The sequence below is a fragment of the Jaculus jaculus genome, chromosome 3 (genome assembly GCF_020740685.1).
Source record: "Jaculus jaculus isolate mJacJac1 chromosome 3, mJacJac1.mat.Y.cur, whole genome shotgun sequence".
Lineage (NCBI taxonomy): Eukaryota > Metazoa > Chordata > Mammalia > Rodentia > Dipodidae > Jaculus > Jaculus jaculus.
In genome coordinates this window covers 96,497,510-96,516,847 of record NC_059104.1, presented here as the reverse complement: position 1 = coordinate 96,516,847, position 19,338 = coordinate 96,497,510, and the positions used below count along the sequence as shown (strand labels likewise).

General features: G+C 45.7%; 1 protein-coding gene across 1 annotated transcript in view; it reads right to left on the bottom strand.

Annotated features, from left to right (window-relative positions):
• Positions 1 to 1,570: 1,570 nt before the first annotated feature.
• The window catches only part of Jaml (junction adhesion molecule like), a 32,911-nt gene continuing 15,143 nt past the window's right edge, over positions 1,571 to 19,338 (bottom strand). Inside the window, exons 7-12 of the mRNA XM_045145979.1 lie at positions 17,428 to 17,540; positions 14,137 to 14,383; positions 11,073 to 11,211; positions 7,249 to 7,309; positions 5,979 to 6,062; positions 1,571 to 1,931 (exon numbers count right to left, since the gene is read on the bottom strand). Of these exons, the coding sequence (XP_045001914.1) occupies positions 1,839 to 1,931; positions 5,979 to 6,062; positions 7,249 to 7,309; positions 11,073 to 11,211; positions 14,137 to 14,383; positions 17,428 to 17,540 (737 nt within the window). The 3' untranslated portion in view covers positions 1,571 to 1,838. The remainder of the gene's footprint in view (positions 1,932 to 5,978; positions 6,063 to 7,248; positions 7,310 to 11,072; positions 11,212 to 14,136; positions 14,384 to 17,427; positions 17,541 to 19,338) is intronic.

Below are 19,338 nucleotides of genomic sequence, written 5' to 3'. Positions count from 1 at the left end.
TCTGCACGTTGCTGTGTTTAGTAAACAGTCCCTCTAGGAGAAAGATGTGTGAGAACAATAAGTGTTGTTTTTTTTTAATTTATTAGAGAGATGTGGCATGCCAGGGCCTTAGCCACTGCAAACTCCATACGTGTACACCACATTGTTTGCATGCACCATCATGTGTGTGTGTCACCATGTGCTTCTGGCTTACATGGGTTTTGGGGAATCGAACCTGGGTCCTTAGGCTTCACAAACAAGCACCTTAAGCACTAAGCCATCTCTCCAGCCTCCAATAAGTCTTTATGGTCCCCTGAAGTGCTGTTTTGATTTTAGGCAAAATAAGTATTTGACAGCTGTCAAAATAAAACCTTACCTCTAACTTTCTACATATCTACATAGCCATCTGTCCACACTCAAGATGTCTCCCCCCCGCCGCCCCCACAAGGCCCTTTGAAGAGAAGCTGTCCAGCTCATTCTCAAGTTCTTAACCCAGTTAGGCTCATGGACCTAGACCAATAGATGTGAAACCACCATCTGTCCAGAGGATTCTGTACTCTGAAAGCCATCTTCCAATCCTGTTTGAGGAAGTAGAAAAGGGCCCATTGTCTAGGAAAGAATTTTACTTTTTGGCCAGAAACAAAGCCACTTCCTTGCCATGAACACTTCACCCCCAACTTCTCGTGCCAGTATGTATCCCTGGCATGTCCTGGAGAGGACATTGCTTTCAATACACAGCTACATATTTGTTATGCAGAACTAACAGATGCTCTGTGTCTAAGCATGAACAAGAAGAGAGTCTTCTCTGTGGCTAACCCTGAGCAGCTGGTAAACACACAATAAACCCTTCATGGGCATATCGTGTTTGGAGAGTTTGGGAAATCATTCAGAAATGCGAGAGACCCAAGCTGGGCAAGGTGGCTTATGTTTGTAACCCTAACACAACACTGGGAAGGCTGAGGCAGGTGGAGTGCCCAAGGGTTCAAGGCCAACCTGGGCTACAGAGCAAGAGCCTGTCTCAAACAGAGACCCGGAAGGGCTGAGGCGAGACCTAGCAGAGAGCCACCAGCGACACTTGTACCCAGCCTCAGGGAAGAACCAGCTGAATGAAATCCCACAGCCGTACCCATGCCCCGCTTCCAACATGTCACCCTTAAGCCTCTCTGGGGACTGAGCCCGCTTCCATGTAGGAGTCAGTGTGTGGACCTCATCCAGAGATGTCAGGCTCCCGTGGGTTCCCACACTGAACTGCCTCTCATCCAGGACATCACAACAGATGAGCTCTATAAGCCACATTTAATTTGGGTATAACTCATCAGAAGAATCATTCAGATTAGGGTGTATGTGAGTCTTTCCAGTAGCTCATCCACAAAGAATGCTGGTCCAGTGGAGTGCTTGATGCCACAAGGTGTCTCCTCTGGTTCCCCAAGGGCCAGCGCCCCACTGCAGGGCCCCATTCCAGAGGCCAAGTCCATGCTGTCCCACCTCTCATCAAGGCTTGTTGGTTTGAAGTTGTCTAGTCTTCCTGCCAGGCTCTGACTCTTCCATCTTCCTTTTTTTTTTTTTTTTTCTTTTTAGTTTGTTTGTTTTGTCTTGAGGTTTCGTTTTTTCCCCTCAGAGGTAAGGTCTCTCTTGGGCCCAGCCTGACCTGGAATTCACCATGTAGTCTCAGGCTGGCCTTGAACTCAGCAATCCTCCTATCTCTGCGGAGATTAAGGGCATGCCTAAAGTATCTTGGGTTCTTTGAAGGAGGCTGAGGCCAGCTGGGAGGCAGGGGTGTCTGACGAAACTGGTATAGTGCCTCAGGACCCACCAAGAACAAAGTCCCTGCCATGACTAAGTCGAAGTACCCTTTCTTCTCAGAAAGTCTGCTCTGTTTGGGGAGTTCTACAAGTGGTCACTTTTTCAAGAAGGTTGTTTGGATCTGACCGCAGGGAGGGCCGAACTGGATGCTATGGGGAAGAGAAAAGAAAAAAAACAAATATTTGTAAGTATTCAGGATGGGGGCTGTATCTCAGAGGTGGAGTGCTTGCCTAACATGTGCAAAGCCTTGGGTTCAATTCCCAGCACTGAAAAAGTTAACTCAATAATAATAGAAGCTGATAGTCATTGAGTGTTTTTTTTTTCATGTACTTGGTGCAATTCTGAGTTCTTCATGCATTACCATACTTGGTTTTCAACCTCAGAGAGGTAAGAATTATTTCTATTTATTTGTTTAGACAGTCTCATGTAGCCCAGGGTGGCCTCCAATTCTCTATGTAACTAAGGACGATCTCTTTTTAAAAATAATCATTTAGCCAGGCATGGTGCTGCATGCCTTTAATCCCAGCACTGGGGAGGCAGAGGTAGGAGGATCACCGTGAGTTTGAGGCCACCCTGAGAATACAGAGTGAATTCCAGGTCAGCCTAGACTAGAGTGAAATCCCACCTCGAAAAAACAAAACAAAACAATTCATTTATTTATTTGAGAAAGAGAGAAAGAGAAAGTGAATGAATGAGCACACCAGGGCCTCCTGCCACTGCAAACAAACTCTAGATGCATGCACCACTTTGCATGTCTGACTTTGCATGGGCATTGGGGAATCAAACCCAGATTGCCAGGCCATTAGGCTTTGCAAGCAATTGACTTTAACCACTAAGCCATATCTCCAGCCCTAAGGATGATCTTGAACTCCTGACCCTCCTGTCTCTACCTCCCAAAATCTGGGATTATAGACATGTACCACCATACTAGAAATTTTCCATTTTAAGATAAGGAAAATGAGGCTCACAGAGGCTAAATTACTTGCCTCTAATTATCATCTAGCTACTAAGTTATAGAAGCAGGATTTTGACATAGCTCTGGCTAACACCAGATTCTGTAATCTTAACCACTGTGTAAAGCCTAAGAAAGAGTAACTGACTATCCCTTGGTATCAATGGGAGACTGGGTCCAGGTATAACAGGGTGCTAGGGGTCCATGAAAGCCCTTGCACCCCAAACCCTAGATTCGTTTCTAATTTTAGTCAAAGAATTAAATAAAAAAGAAGACTGAGAAGGATAATTATTAAATTATAATATTTATTGAGGGATGTACAGAGCCAAGGAAAGACTCCCACATGGCTAGAGATCCCACATGGACGACCTGGAAAAAAGCATGGAAAGAAAAGAGAAAAGAAAGTTCAAGGAGCTCTGCATTGTAGGGAGCTGGAGAGGATAAAGGAGCCCATGTAGAGAATAAGGGGTAGGGAGTCCTCCCTGCTAAAGTTCCCAAGTGGTCAAAGAGCCTGCCTTCCCCTTGCAAAGGTATTTATGTTCTTTTGGTGGTTGGCTGTCTTCTGGCTCAGGTGAACCAGAGGGACAGCTGGTTGGTTAGGGCTAGGGGCTGTCTCAGAAAGAGACTAGCCCTGACACCAAGTTCCAGGGTCTGAACTTGACCAACCACAATGTTTAAATCCTATGAAAGACCTCCCTCCCAGGAGGGGACCTGGTTGTTTGTGAAAAAACAGGTCTATAAAACTAGGCAAGAGATAAGAAATCAGATGATCTTTGATTTCTGGCAAGTGCAAACTTTCCTGCGCTTTTCACCTTCAGAGGTCCAGTCACCCTAACTCTTCCCCCCTCTCACAGGAAGCCTACAAATATCAAAATCCACCAATATTCAAGTTTCTTATATAAATCAGCACTGTATTTGCATATAACCCACACCTCCTATATACTTTAAATTGTCTCCAGATTTCTTATAATACTTAACACAATGTAAATGCTAAGTAAATCGGTGTTTTGCTGTTACCTAGGGAATAATAACAAGAAAAAGTCTGTAAATGTTTATTATAGACCTTTTTGTTTGTTTTTGAGGTAATGTTTCACTCTAGCCCAGGCTGACCTGGAATTCACTATGTAGTCTCAGGGTGACCTGGAACTCACAAGATCCTCCTACTTCTGCCTCCCAAGTGCTGGGGTTAAAAGCATGTGCCCCACACCTGGCTAATAGACCATTTTTTTCCCAGATAGTTTCACTCTGTCTCAATCCATGGTTGGTTGAGTTTACGGACGTACAGGGCCAACTGTACATTTGTAAAATAAATAGAATCAAATCAACAACAAAAAATAAAAATCAAAGATGCCCACTTCCTCACTCCTGCACTTGAGACTTCAAACAAGTGGCCTGTGACCCAGAGACACAGTGTTTCTTTCTTTTCTTTTTTTCCTTTTTTCTTTTTCTTTTGTTTTAGGTTTTCAAGTTTGAATATCACACTCTATCCCAGGCAGACCTGGAATTAATTATGTAGTCTCAGAGTGGCCTCGAACTCACAGCGCTCCTCCTACCTCTGCCACCTGAGTGCTGGGATTGAAGATGTGAGTCACCACGCCCGGCTGGCACTGAGTGTTTCTAAAATAACTTTGCCAGCCCTGAAGACACCTGGGTTTGTGCCTCAGGTGTCACCTCGCACACACTCTGGCAGATCTCTTTCAAGAGAATAGAGGCACTATTTTCCTCACATTGTATGTAAGTGGGGGTGGGGGTACACCATCCCCACCTCAAGACTTTCTACAAACAAGTAGCAGGTCTCAAAGATCCAGGATGAGGCTGGGCCAGTTGCTGGACCATCACACGGGCAACAGTGGAAGAAGAACATCTGGAAAACAATTCTATTCAACTTCGGAGGGGCTAATGCTTCTCTTGATGACCTGACACTGCCTAGCTGGCCGCTCTCCTCTGCAGTCAGCTGGGGGTCACGCGTCTTCCGTGCAGGATGACAGGGACAAACGCAGCCTGTCATTCCACAAGCACAGGAGGCCAGCCTTCCTTAACTCACAGAGCACCACTCCGCATGGGCTGGGAGCCCATAATTAGTCTATAAATAGTATCGGCCTATTGCCAGCTGACTCTTTTGTCCCTGCCCCAAATCACTGCACAAGGTGTCTTCTCTGGGTGTTATACTTCCTGGAGAGTCACGAAAATCCAGTAGGAATCAGACTCCATGACTCTGAAATTCAGACTGAAATTCAGCATGCAGCATGCATGGCAGTTAGATTATGCAAAGGCAGTAATCAAGATCTTTATAAAAAAATCTAATACTCAAAAGAGACTTACTTTGACCTTTTAATAGAAAACAATCCCTGCCAGGTCTAGTGGCATACGTCTTTAATCCCAGCACTCAGGAGGCAGAGGTTGGAGGATCATCATGAGTTCAAGGCCAGCCTAGAGTTACAGAGTGAATTCCAGGTCAGCCTCAACTAGAATGAGGCCTTACCTCAAAAAAGTAAAGAGAGGGCTGGAGAGATGGTTTAGCTGTTAAGACGCTGGCCGGGCATGGTGGCGCACGCCTTTAATCCCAGCACTCGGGAGGCAGAGATAGGGGATCACAGTGAGTTCAAGGCCACCCTGAGACTACATAGTGAATTCCTGGAACAGAGTGAGACCCTACCTCGAAAAACCAAAAAAAAAAAAGACACTGGCCTGTAGGTTTGATTCCCCAGAACCCACGTAAGCCAGCTGCGCATGGTGGTGCATGCTTCTGGAGTTTGTTTGTCGTGGCTAGAGGCTTTGGCGTGCTCATTCTCTCTCTATCTGTCTCTCTTTTTCTCTCTCATAAGTAAATAAATGAATGAAATATTAAAAAATAAAAACATTTAAAAGAAGAGAGAAACAAAGAAAAAGGAGGGAAGGGAGGGAAGAAGGGAAGAAGGCAGACAAAATAATGTCTTGCAGTACAAGAGCTGTCCAAGTACCCTAACATCCTTTGTCAAGTCTAGTTTCATCAGGGCTGGGCTGACAAGGGCATGTTCCATCTCTTCAGCACTACTCTGTACTGTACTCAGTACTCTGCAGGGATGGTGCTTAATCCTAAGAAAAGCTTAGTCTCCCAGTTTCTTACTACATGGGGAAATCTCTGCCCTCTACACTCTCTCCAGGCGGCCTAGACATGTCCACCCCCCAGAGCTCGAAGTACCCCTCCCCGCTCCTTCTCCCACTCCAAACACCTGACCCAGCGGAGGCCCAGAACAGTCCTCACCATGGTCATGTATGTGGCCTCTGACTGTCCTCTTGGCTCTTCCTCCATCACCTCCCGTGTAGTTATGGAAGAGTACACATGTTTCTAGAGGGGGAGAAAACAGTACAAAAGTTCCTAAAGTCAGCCATTAACAAGGCCATCTATTCCTCTTCTCTTGGGATCAGCCACTAAAGTGTAATTCCAAGGGTTACTGAGAGTTAGAAATGATCAGTGATGATAATTCAGTCCACAGGCCCCCTGAAATTAACTCACCAGTAAAGCACACTGTCTTAAGAATCCAACTGTTTCTTTCCAAAGCCAAATACCTTTGTATTTCTGGGCACTGAATTAGCAGCAGGGAACCTTTATCTGGCTAAATTACTTGTATTCTGTGGATACTCCCTTCTAATTAGAGTCATGGCAATTAATTAGCAGCTGTCGTCCTCTCCCAAGAGGATTGGAATGTGAGGGACAGCCTCCCCTGACTCTCACATGTGTGAGGTCCAAGGGCTTGGTGGTCCATAGTTCAGTCACTCTTTGAGAAAATGGCATCATCCAGCAATGAGGCCGCTAGAGGTGACTACACCATGGTGAGAAAATGTGCTGGGGACAAAAGCAGTCCAAGTGACAGAAAGGCAACTATTCAAAGAAACATTCTTAAAGGACTAGGTATGGTGGCGTACCCCTTCAATCCCAACACTGGGGAGGCAGAGGTAGGACAATTGCTGTGAGTTCAAAGCTAGCCTGGAACTACACCATGTATAGTTTGAGGTCAGCCTGAGCTAGAGTAAGAACCTACCTTAAAAAATAAGAGAGAGAGAGAGAAAGAGGGAAAGTTCTTAAAAGTTAAACAGAGAATGGGAGGAGGGAAGAAAGGGAAAAAAGAGAATATAGGAGTTCGGGGAAATTAATTTATTTCTCAGACCCTATTTATTACTTCATTTCAAACTATAAGGGATGCAAGGACTTGGCTTTCCCTGACGATTCTATATCCCATCTTAATTTTCAAGTCCAGAGTTCTTTCCTGCACCGACTCCCAAGATCCACTCCCCAAGATCAATTTGGTCCGGGCCATCCTGTCCCAGCCATCCTCAGAAACCCTTATTGCAGTGATAAAGGCTCCATGAGTTGGCCTTGTGCCAGGCCCTAGCCTGAAAGCTGAGACAGGGTACCCAAGGGTTATGACAACCGCTGCCCTGTGTCTCCCCAGTGCTTCGTGCGGGAGCACGCATGTCCACCCACCTCCTCCCCAGAGGTCAGGCAGCCATTAAAAGGCCAGTTCTTCTCTTACCTCTGGGTTCACTTTCTTTGTGTTCTCCAGGCTCTTCACTATGGCTGTAGAATTTACTGAGCTGTGAGACATGAAAAGCATATGGAATTAGCCTGCTGGCATCGCATGGGGTCCACATCCTGTGGGAGAAGTGCTAGACTCTTGCAGCCCAGAGAGCTTGATTTGCAGCTTGTGTGTATTTGTGTATATGATAAGACGTGTGTGCACATGTATGTGCCCTTCTGCAGTGCCCCTCGTGTTGCCTGTGGCCGCAGGTACCTATCTACCACAGCTGATGCAGAATGCTAGGTGTCCCACTCCATCGCTCTTCCACGGTTCTTGTTTGAGCCAGTCTCTTAGTGAGAATGGAACTTGCTGGGGTTTTTTGTTGTTGTTGTTGTTGTTTTTTTAACTTATGTATTTATTTGACAAAGAGGGAGGGGGAGAGAGAGAGAGAAAGAATGGACATGCCAGGGCCTCCAGCCACTGCAGAACCGACTCCAGATGCGTGCACCCTCTTGTGCATCTGGCTAATGTGGGTCCTGGGGAGTCGAACCTGGGTCCTTTGGCTTTGCAGGCAAATGCCTTAACCGTTAAGCCATCCCTCCAGCCCAGAGCTTGCTGTTTTTCACAAGCCCCGGCTATTCCCTGGTCTCCACTCCCCTTTGCAGGACTGGGCTTACATGCACATGTGGCCACGCCAAACTGCTCATGTGGGCTCTAGAGATTCGAACCTCTCAGGCCCTCATGTTTGCACAGGAAGTGCACCCAGCCACTGGGCCATCTCTTAAGGTCCAAGGCAGCTCTGTTGATGGGGAACAGGAAACAGCGAGGGGTAGTGCAGGATGAAACACTACTTCAACTTGTCTATTATCACTAGCAAATTCCTGTCCCATAATGGGAGATACAGTATGGCTGGACACCCTGGCATACACCTGAAGTTCCAGTTACTCCTGAGCCATGAACCCAGGAGTCCGAGGCCAGCCTGAGCAACATGTTGAGACATATTTTATTAAAAGAAAGAAAAAAAATAGTAGTGGGCGTAGTAGGAAGTGTAATTTTAAGTGAATGAATGAAGAGGGGCTGTGAGGTTCAACTTGATCATGCTTTTGACACTTCTGAGGACTGTACGATGCATCTGAGCCAGCTGCAAGCAGCACGCACTCAGCAGGCCCCCGTCCAAGGACTTCTGGCCGAGTGATCCCCACAGCACCCATCCGTGTGGTTGCCCCACCCCTGCCTGCCAATGCTCTTTGCTCTTGAGCTCTTTGGCCATTAGCCTCATTCATTTGTCACTAAATGTACTTTTTTGGTCTAAAGCAGTTTGTTTTTTTTTTTAATGTTTGAATCACATACTGATAGTTTTTTAAAAATTTTTCCTCATGTCAAGTTTTTTGATTTTATTTCCTTATTTTTATTTATTTCACAGCAACACACAGAGAAAGAGGCAGATAGAGAGAAATAGAATGGGCACACCAGGGCCTCCAGCCACTGCAAATGAACTCCAGACACGTGCGCCCCCTTGTGCATCTGGCTTACATGGGTCCTGGGGAACCCAGCCTCAAACCGGAGTGCTTTGGACTCACAGGCAAGCACTTGACCACTAAGCCATCTCTCCAGCCCTAAAGCAGTTTTTTTAAAGAGCAAAAAAGGAGCCGGGCTTGTTGGCACACGCTTTTAATCCCAGCACTCAGGAGGCAGAGGTAGGAGGGTGAGTTCAAGACCAGCCTAAGAGACTTGTGGTGCTGTCTCCAAAACAATTCAGAATGTAGGCAGAGGGAACCTGAAGTTCCTGGTAAACTCTTTACTCTCATAAGATCTTTATCTTATATATCATATTGTTCCTATACCTTAGAGTTATCCTGCCAAACCTTTCTCACTGCAAGCACAAGTCAACTCACACAAAACAGACTTGGAACACAGACTCCTGACATGAGGACACTGAGGCCCCGAGAGGGGAAGTAAGCTGGCAGTAGAGCTCACGCAACCTGACTCTCAGTTCTATATTCTTAGCATGTCCACAGCAGTTACCCTGGGAGAGGCCAACAAAGCTCAAAGCCAAATCATAAAGCTCTGCAGATTGGAGGTGTGAAGCTAGAAGGTTCAGGTGCTGACTATAGAATCTATATTCCTCTGGGAAAAGTCACTCAAAAGCCAGCATTGTGGAGCTAGAGGTAAGCTTGTCTAGAATGTGCAAGATCTGTGAACAGCCAGTGAAATTTAGCATCCATGTCCCACCATCTGGACATTTCTAAGACACTGGGAGAGCTATTGCTGAAAATCAGCCCTTTAAAAACATTTCAGGGCTGGAGAGATGGCTTAGTGGTTAAGGGCTTGCCTATGAAGCCTAAGGACCCTGGTTAGAGGCTCAATTCCCCAGGTCCCACGTAAGCCAAATGCACAAGGGGTGCATGCGTCTGGGGTTCGTTTGCAGTGGCTGGAGGCCCTGGTGTGCCCATTCTCTCTCTCTATCTGCCTCTTTCTCTCTCTGTCTGTCACTCTCAAATAAATCAATAAAAATAAACAAAAAAAATTTTAGAGCCGGGCATGGTGGCGCATGCCTTTAACCCAGCACTCGGGAGGCAGAGGTAGGAGGATCACCATGAGTTCAAGGCCACCCTGAGATGACAGAGTTAATTCCAGGTCAGCCTGGACCAGAGTGAGACCCTGTGGTGGTTTGATTCAGGTGTCCCCCATAAACTCAGGTGTTGTGAATGCTAGGTTCCCAGCTTATGGATATTTGGGAATTAATACCTCCTGGAGGGAGTGTATTGTTGGGGGCGGGCTTATGGGCTTTATAGCCAGTTTCCCCATGCCAGTGTTTGGCACACCCTCCTGTTGCTATGGTCCACCTTCTGTTGGCCAGGGGGTGATGTCCACCCTCTGCTCATGCCATCGTTTTCCCCTGCCATCGTGGAGCTTCCCCTTGAACCTATAAGCCAAAATAAATCTCTTTTTCCCAGAAGCTGCTCTTTGTTGGGTGATTTCTACCAGCAATGCAAACCGGACTGCAACAGACCCTACCTCAGAAAAAAAAAAATTCTAAAAAACATTTCAAGTCAGGTATGGTGACCTAAGACTATAATTCCAGCAGTCGAGAGGCTGGGGCTCAAGGGTCATGAGTTCAAGTCGAGCGTGGGCTACAATGGGACACCTTGTCTCAACACACATTTCCAATTAATCATTTCTCTCAGGTGATGATGGTACTATTACAGTGTTTGCGTGTAACTTATATTGTTAATTATGTTCTGCTTAGCCCCCTATTTGTAAGGGAGCTGGTAACCTTTGCATAATAACAAAATGAATGAGGATGATGCAAGAACGCCCAAGTTTTTTCAGGGGTGTGGTGAGCAAGGAGGACAGAGCTACCTATACTAGTACCCAATGCAACAATCAAAGTGATAAATTTGTGGGGGGAGGTAGCATGTATGTGTGCTCATATGTGTGTGGGTGCATGTGCACATGTGCATGTGTGTGGAGGCCAGAGGTCAATGTTAGGTGTCTTCCACAGTTGCTCTTCTCCTTGATCATTGAGACAGGATCTCACATTGGACCTATAGTGATCCAGTTAGACTATTCAGCAAACCATAGGGATCCTCCTGTCTCCTCCTCCCCAGTGTCAGGATTATAAGCACATGGCACCGCATCAGGCTTTTATGTGGGTGCTAGGGATCCAAACTGAGGCCCTCATGTGGCAAGCATTCTAAAGCTCCTCAAGGTGGTTCCAAATATTCCCCCACTATAAGAATGCTACAGTTAGGGCCCCATCATTCTCTTCCACTTTGAACTACAGGCAGTTCTGCACTCCCAGCCTCCCAGCTGAAGGGACGGGTAGAGCTCTGTACCTCTTATTCCAGGAGGTCCTCTTCACAATCAGTATCAAAACAGGTAGCAGCACGAGACTGGAGCAGACAATCCCCACAATGATCACCACCTGATTTCCATTTAGGACCTCAGGTCTAACGGTTTCTGGAACCTCAATTGCTTGGGAAAGGGAGAAAGCAATCAGAAAAGAGTCAAGAGTCCCATCAGTCCTAGACCAAGTAGCAGTAGCCAAGTTAGGGAGCAGAGGGAGTGGCTCAGGCTCTATCCCATATGGGGACACTGTCCCCATGACATTAAAACCTCAAGTCTAACCCTCCTGCCTATCTCTAAAGTATAAATTAAGGTGGGCAGTAGAAGGAGCTAACAATTTACCTGTAGTAAAGCCCTCTTTGGCATTAACACTTTTAAAAAATTGATTTTATTTAACTATTTGCAAACAGAGAGAGAGAGAGAGAGACAGATAGACAGAGACACAGAGAAAGAGAATGGGCACACCAGGGCCTCCAACTGTTGCAAATGAACTCCAGATGCATGTGCCACTTTGTGCATCTGGCTTTACATGAGTACTGAGGAATCAAACCTGGGTCGTTAGGCTTTCTAGGCAAGCACCTTACTGAGCCATCTCTCCAGACCTTTCTTTTTGTCTTGTGTTTCAAGGTAGGGCCTCTCTCTTGCCCCAGCTGACTTGGAAGTCACTGTGTAGTCTCAGGTTGGCCTCAAACTCACAGTAATCCTCCTACTTCAGCCTCAAGACTTCTGGGATTAAAGGCCCAGCCTTGCATCAACACTTTTATTTCAAAATTTGGTTTACCAAATCACTAGAAATAATAGCCATTTTAGAGCCTGATGGTTTTTCTATGGATTGTTTTAGAAAGAATATACGGTATGGTATCCAGGCATTTAGTCATAATGCCAAGAGGATTTTAGTGCCACAGCCACCATATGTAACCTTCACTCAGCTCCGCTCACTCTAAATATACATGTAACAAACACTTCTTTGGTGCCAGAAATCTCCAGACACAGAGGATGCCTCCCAAGACTTTTTCACCATTATCCCTACACAGTATAGAACTACAGCTATTTGTATTATATGAGGTATTACAGGTAATTAAGAGATGATTTTAGTACATGGGATTAGATGACTTTAGTACATGGGAAGCCAGGAGAGTGGCACACACCTTTAATCCCAACACTTGGGAGGCAGAGGCAGGAGGATCACTGTGAGTGGAGGTCACCTGAAAATACATAGTAAATTTTAGGTCAGCTTGGGCCAAAGTGAGACCCTACCTCAAAAAAAAAAAAATCTTAAAGTACATGGGAAGGTATGTATAGATTATATGTAAATACTATGACATTTTATATAAGAATCTTGAACATGCACAGATTTTGGTATCTCTGGAAAGATCTTGGAACCAATCTCTCCCTAGAAACATATATGAATGATTGTGTATACAAGCTTGTCCATATATAATTGTGTCCAGCACAGAAGGCATATAATACGTAATATTTACCACCATTGCAGTAAAAAAAAAAAAAAAAAAAAAAAAAGGCTGTGGATTAGCCAGGTGTGGTGGTGCATGCCTTTAATCCCACCATTTGGGAGGCAGAGATAGGAGGCCACCCTGAGACTACATAGTGATTGAACCAGGTCAGATTGAACTAGAGTGAAACTCTACCTCAAAAAAGGCTAATGGCGATCAAAGTGCCACTGGTGACATAAGGTGCAGCAGACACAAGAGTGGACGCCGGAGTGCACCGCAGTGAGGAGCTAATGGGAGATAAGCCAGTGAGACATAAAGTGTCACTTCTTAGGCTCTTTGGCTATGCTAAGGAAGAAAGATACAACCGATTGTGGTGATGGCTGCACAATTCTAGATACATAGAAACTACTGAGGTGGACATTCAGTGAATGTTATGAGAATTGTAGCTCAAAGGTGCTGTTAGAAAAACAGGATTCAGGATGAGCACAGAATGGGACAAAAGGAGGAGGCACAGGGCAAGCACATTTACACATTGAATGGTAAAGACCAGCTGAGAGTAAAGGTCCAAAGAGCCATGATATGAGGTTCCTCAGGAGAGGATGACTTCTGAGCTCAGGGCCAGATGTGCCCAGGGCAGGAGGGAGCACATCTGCCTCAGATGGCTTAGTAGTCAACGTGCTTGCCTGCAAAGCCAAAGGACCCAGGTTTGACTCCCCAGGACCCACGTAAGCCAGATGCATAAGGTGGTACATGTATCTGGAATTGGTTTGCAGTGACTAGAGGCCCTGGAACACCCATTCTCTACTCCCCCCATCCTTTCTCTCTTGCAAATAAAAATATTTAAAAAAAAAATCCACCTGCCTGCTTCCCTCTTCAGCTGAGACCCTCTGCTACAAAGGAGTAGGTGTCCCTGCAGAGGCAGGTCTCAGACCTGAAGCTGAGGCACTTCCCCCCAGTGATCTACCCCCCCCCCACCTCCAACCACAGCCAACTCCTGAAAGCTCTAGTGGGAGACAGAGTCCACAGGCCACATCCTGACTAACTAACTGCTCACTGAGTTATGGTTTCACTTTTACCCCTCACCACCTCTTTCAGACAAAATAAATGACTGTCCTCACCCTACACACCACTGGCCTGAATATAGTACAGCATTTGTCAGAATATAGGACCTTTCATACGAAAGTCCCTCCCATTCCTCATTATGGCGCCCTCCTTTTCTCTCTCCGTTGCTTGCTGTCTTTCACCAGCTCAGGGACATTTTCCTTCAGGGCAAGCTGCTTGGAACCATTGAGACTCTTGACTCCCACCCACCTCTCAGCTCTTCACAGTGTTGCACTGCATTGGCCTTGAATGGGCATGGACAAAGGCTGGGTGTTCCACTCACTCCCTTTTCCACGCCTAGCATCAGTGCCAGGACGGGGGCAAGGCAAGCCAGGCATCCGGGAGCCAGGGCAAAGGAAGTGCCACTCTCAAGGTGGTGTGAGTCCAAGGCCAGTCCCTAAGTGTAATGCCCACTTCTGCTGTGCATGTCTGGTGACTCACTCCAGACAAGGCCTGGCTACCAGCTGAGGTTCCTCACGCCTCCCCAGCCAATCACAGATACCTGGGGTTTCTGAAACTTCTGCATGGATTACATGGAGCACAAAGGTTTTCCTGAACACCAGGTTCCCCAGGTGGATACTGCAGGTATAGTCTCCTTGGTCAGACCTCTTCACTCCACGAAGCATGATGGAGCCATTGTTATGGGAAATGTCTCCCAACAGGTTTACACGGTTCCAGAAGCGGCTGTGCTTCCGGGGGTACCCTCTAAACCCGCTGGAGTGGATGTCATAGTAGAATACAATCTCTTCCTAAAGTGAAAGGCAAGACGCCTGTGGTTAGGATGACTGGCAGAGAGGGAGGTGGGGGAGAGGCGATAAGCTCTCAGGACTGCCCAGGTCCTGCTATGAAGGACAGGAACAGCCGGTCATGAAACATTAGGACTGGAGAGATGGCTCGGCAGTTAAGGGCACTTCCTATGCAAGCACGAAGGCCTGAGGAGACTCGTGAAATGCTCATTTGCTCCTCAGGATCCACGTACGCAGCTGGGCATGGCCATGCACATCTGTAACCCCAACTCTGTGGGGCGCAGAGACCTGAGAATAGCCAGAGCTCACAGAAAAATGTCAAGCTCCAGGATCAGTAAGAAACTCTGGCTCAAAAGAAGAAAAATGGGTAACACATATTAAAGCTACTCTCATGTTTAGTTAGAAAAGTTTCTTTTTTCACATGGCAGTGCCACAGGGGAGACTCAAGACTCACCATGCGCTGAGAGACAGTGGAGTGCTCCACAACATTGTGCTTTACAAGCAAGTACCTTCAATCACTGAGCTATCTCTCCAGCCTGAGATAGCTCAATGATTGAAGGCACTTGCTTGTAAAGCCTGATGGCTGGGGTTAAAGTCCCCAGTACCTAAGTAAAGCCAGATGCACAAAGTGGTACATGCATCTGGAGTTCATTTTCAGGAGGCCTTGGTGTGCCTATACTCTCTCTCTTTCCCTGTGTCTTTCTCTCTCACATACATACATACATACATACATACATACATACATGCACAAATAAATGAAAAAAAATATATAAGGCTGGAGAGATGGGTTAGCGGTTAAAGCACTTGCCTGCTAAGTCTACAAATTCCTGTTTGAATCCTCCAAATCCCACATATAGCCAGCTGTAACATTAACGCATGCATGCAATGCCATGCATGCCCACAAGGGGACAAGTGCATCTGGAGTTTGTTTGCAAAAGCTGAGGACCTGGCCTGTCCATTCTCTCCCTCCCTGCCTCTTTCCCTCCCCCTCCCCCATCTCTCAAGAAGAAAAAGAAGGGATGGAGAGATGGCTTAGCGGTTAAGCGCTTGCCTGTGAAGCCTAAGGACTCCGGTTCAAGGCTCGGTTCCCCAGGTCCCACGTTAACCAAATGCACAAGGGGGTGCACGCATCTGGAGTTCGTTTGCAGAGGCTGGAAGCCCTGGTGCGCCCATTCCCTCTCTCTCCCTCTATCCGTCTTTCTCTCTGTGTCTGTTGCTCTCAAATAAATAAATAAATAATTTTTTTAAAAAAAGGCGTATGCTAGCACACCTGGCTTTAAAAAAAAAAAAGAAGAAGAAAAAGAAAAAAATGGGGCTGGAGAGATGGCTTAGTGGTTAAGGTGCTTGCCTGCGAAGCCTGAGGCCCCATGTTTGCTTCTCTGGGTCCCACATAAGCCAGACACATAAAGTGATGCAAGCACAAAAGGTCGTTCATATGCACAAGGTGGCACATGCATTTGGAGTTCGATTAGAGTGACTGAACGCCCTGGTGTGCCAATTCTCTCTCTCTCCCTCTTGTAAAAAAGTGGGGAGCAGTCTGTGGGGCTTGCCTCAAAAACAAATATAAAATATAAAAATGTTTTTAAAAGGTAGGACTGGAACTGGAAAGATGATTCAGTGGCTAAAGGCACTTGCTTGAAAATCCTGATTGGCCAGGTTAGATTCCCCAGGTCCTATGTAAAGCCTGATGCACAAAGTGGCACATGTATCGGGAGTTTATGTTTGCAGTGGCAGAAGGCCCTGGTGTGCCCATATTCCCTCTTTTTCTCAGAGGAAAACAAATGTTACTAAAGATGAACAGGGCTGGATAGATGGCTTTGCCTGTAAAGCCTAAGGACCCATGTTCCACTCTCCAGATCCCAACTTAGCCAGACTCACAAAGGTAAGGCAAGCACAAGGTTGCACATGCCCACTAGGTGGCACAAGCATCTGGAGTTCAATTATAGTAGCTGAGACCCTTGCATGCCAATTCCCTCTCTCTTCCTCTCTCTTAAATAAAAACAAATTAAATAAATTAAAAATTAAATAAAAGTGATGAACCAAGACTGACTTTCCACTCCGGCCACTACAAATGAGCATAGCCATAGAAGTCAGAATGTAATCATATTCCTATTGCCTAGCTATCTTATTACACCACAAAAAAACCACTCACCTCATCTTCACATAGACTGTACAAAGAGGAAAAGATAAAAACCATCTATGGGGCTAGGAGATAGCTCAGCAGTTAAAGGCAGGTTCTTGCAAATCCTGATGGCCCTGGTTCAGTTCCCTAGGACCCATATAAACCCAAACACACAAAGTGGTGCATGCATCTGGAGTTTGTTTGCAGTGGCAAGAGGCCCTAGCACACCTGTTTTTTTTCACTTTCTCTCCCTCTCATAAATAAAAACATTTTTAAGGGCTAGAGAGATGGATTGGTGGTTAAGGCATTTGCCTGTGAAGCCAAAGGACACAGGTTCAATTCCTGAGAACCCATGTAAGCCAGATGCACAAGGTGACACATATGTCTGGAGTTTGTTTACAGTGGCTAAAGGCCCTGGTGTGCCCATCCTCTCTCTCCCCCTCCCTCCCTCCCACCCTTTCTCTCTCTCTCTTTCTCTCTCTCTCTCTCTCTCTCTCTCTCTCTCTCCCCCCTCTCTCTCCCCCCTTTTCTCTTTGAAATAAATTTTAAATATTTTAAAAATATTTTTTAAAAATAATCTAAAATGTGGTGGGTATATCATGTACAAAATATTTCACATATAGGATCACACATCAGTGTCTTGGCAAACCTAAAAGTTCAGCCATCACCATTATTACCTCCTTCCCCCTTCTCCTCCTTCCTCTCTTTCTTTCCTTCCCCTGCTTCACTAGTCATGTTTCCCATCAGGAAGCGAAAGTTGCCCAGCTAAGCGGATGAGCTGGGATCCAGGCTCTTACAAGCTCCAAAGGCCAAACTTCTGCAATGCCACGTACCACACAGCATTGGATCCCTGATTTTCCTCTCCCATACCTGCCCTGCCACTGCTAGGGGCTTCTTGTACACAGGGAGGTCTTTTCCTCCTTACCTTGGCATTCTCTGCTGAAGAGAACATCCAGTCCACCTTGGTCATCTGTTTTTTTTCTGTGCTCTGGAAAACACATCCCATCATAGTCGAATCACCCACATGGATTGTGAGCTCTGGGGATAAAATAGTAATCAGGTCAGACCTAAAGTATAATAGGATTTCTAGAAAGTAATGAGTAGGTAATGATACTCTGTCATCATCAAATACTACACATATTCCCTCCATTGATGATCCAGATGATTCTATGTGGACAAAGTACTCAAAGCAACATGGCATTCCCTAGGACAGGAGTGTACCCTCTCACTTCACCCAGACACCAAGTCTGAGGTCTGTACTGTCTTCCTACTGGTCATTTCTAACTCCTTTCTCTTTCCCCTTTCCCAGAACTCTTCTCATAAGCTCCAAGTCCACTCTGAGTCTGTACTAAACAAAGTCCAGAAAGTCTCAAAACCCCCCACTTTCTGTTGTTAGATACCCACATCTGCTTGGCATAAACAGGAAGTGGAAAGTTACAAAACCCTCATTCTTAGTTTCAACCTTCTGATTTTTTAAACTGAAAACAAAGAATCATAAGTAATTTTCTTCAAATTCTTTTATTATTCTTACAAGTTATCTTAGTTCTGGCTTCAGTACAGGTCACAGGACATCTTATGAATCTGGCCAAGAAAGTACACAGCTTTCCCCTTGACTTCTCTTTCTGTTTCAGTCATGTCCTAGACTGCCCCCACACCTCCCCACTCTGCCCCCTTCTACCATTCTGGCCTTCCGACTCTTAGGCTCTTCCTTCTGCCTGTTTGTATAAACAACTGACCCCACCATATGCAATTTCATAAGTCACTCCAAGAGACCACTGAAAAGGAAACAAATAGAATGATGTTTCTAATTTTTTCTAAATGTCCTATGCAAATCAACCATGAACTTAATTAAGAAATGAAAGGCAAGCCAGGCATGGTGGCGCACACCTTTAATCCCAGCACTCAGGAGGCAGAGGTAGGAGGATTGCTGTGAGTTCCAGACCATCCTGAGACTATGTAGTGAATTTCAGGTCAGCCTGGGCTAGAGCAAGACCCTACCTCAAACGCCGCCCCCTCCCCACAAAAAAAAAAGAAAGAAAAGAGATGAAAGGTAAGGGACTATCCAGAAAGACACAAGCCTACATCTTAACTAGACAGCGTTCCTTCAAACAGAACTCACACGTGAACAAGTGTGGTACATTTGCCAACCCTTCATCCAAACTGTCTCCCAAGGAGAACATGAACTTCCTGCCCAGCAGGAGAGCTATACAATGAAAGAAAGGAAAGAAAATATTATAGACTCTAAACTCAAAGGAGAGAATTATTTTGAAAGCAATGAAAATTTACTCCAATGAGTATCAATAGGAAAGGAAACTCTCTCTGAATTCATCAATACATTAGAACTACCATAGATAGTTTTAATATTTTTATTTATTTCTGGCCAGAAAAAGAGAGAGAGAATATGAGTATGCTAGGGCTTGTTGCTGCTGTGAATGAATTCCAGATGAATGCATCAATTTGGGCATGTGGTTATACATGGGTACTGGGGAATTGAGCCCTAGCTGTCAGGCTTTATAAACAAGTGCTTTGAACCCCTAAGCCTTCTCCCCAGCCCTGCCTTATATTTTTTAAATCAATAATATCTAAATATTTCCTCAATTTTAAAATATGTATTTTATTTATTTGAAAGGAGAAAGAGAGAGAGAGAGAGAGAATAGGCATGCCAGGGCCTCTAGCCACTGCAAATGAATTCCAGATGAATGCATCACTTTCTGCATCTGGTTTTGTGTAGGTACTGGGAAATCAAACTCAGGTTGTTAAGCTTTATAGGCAAGCGCCTTAACTGCTGAGCCATCTTATCAGCCCATAGACCCTCTATTTTTAAGCCAATAATAAT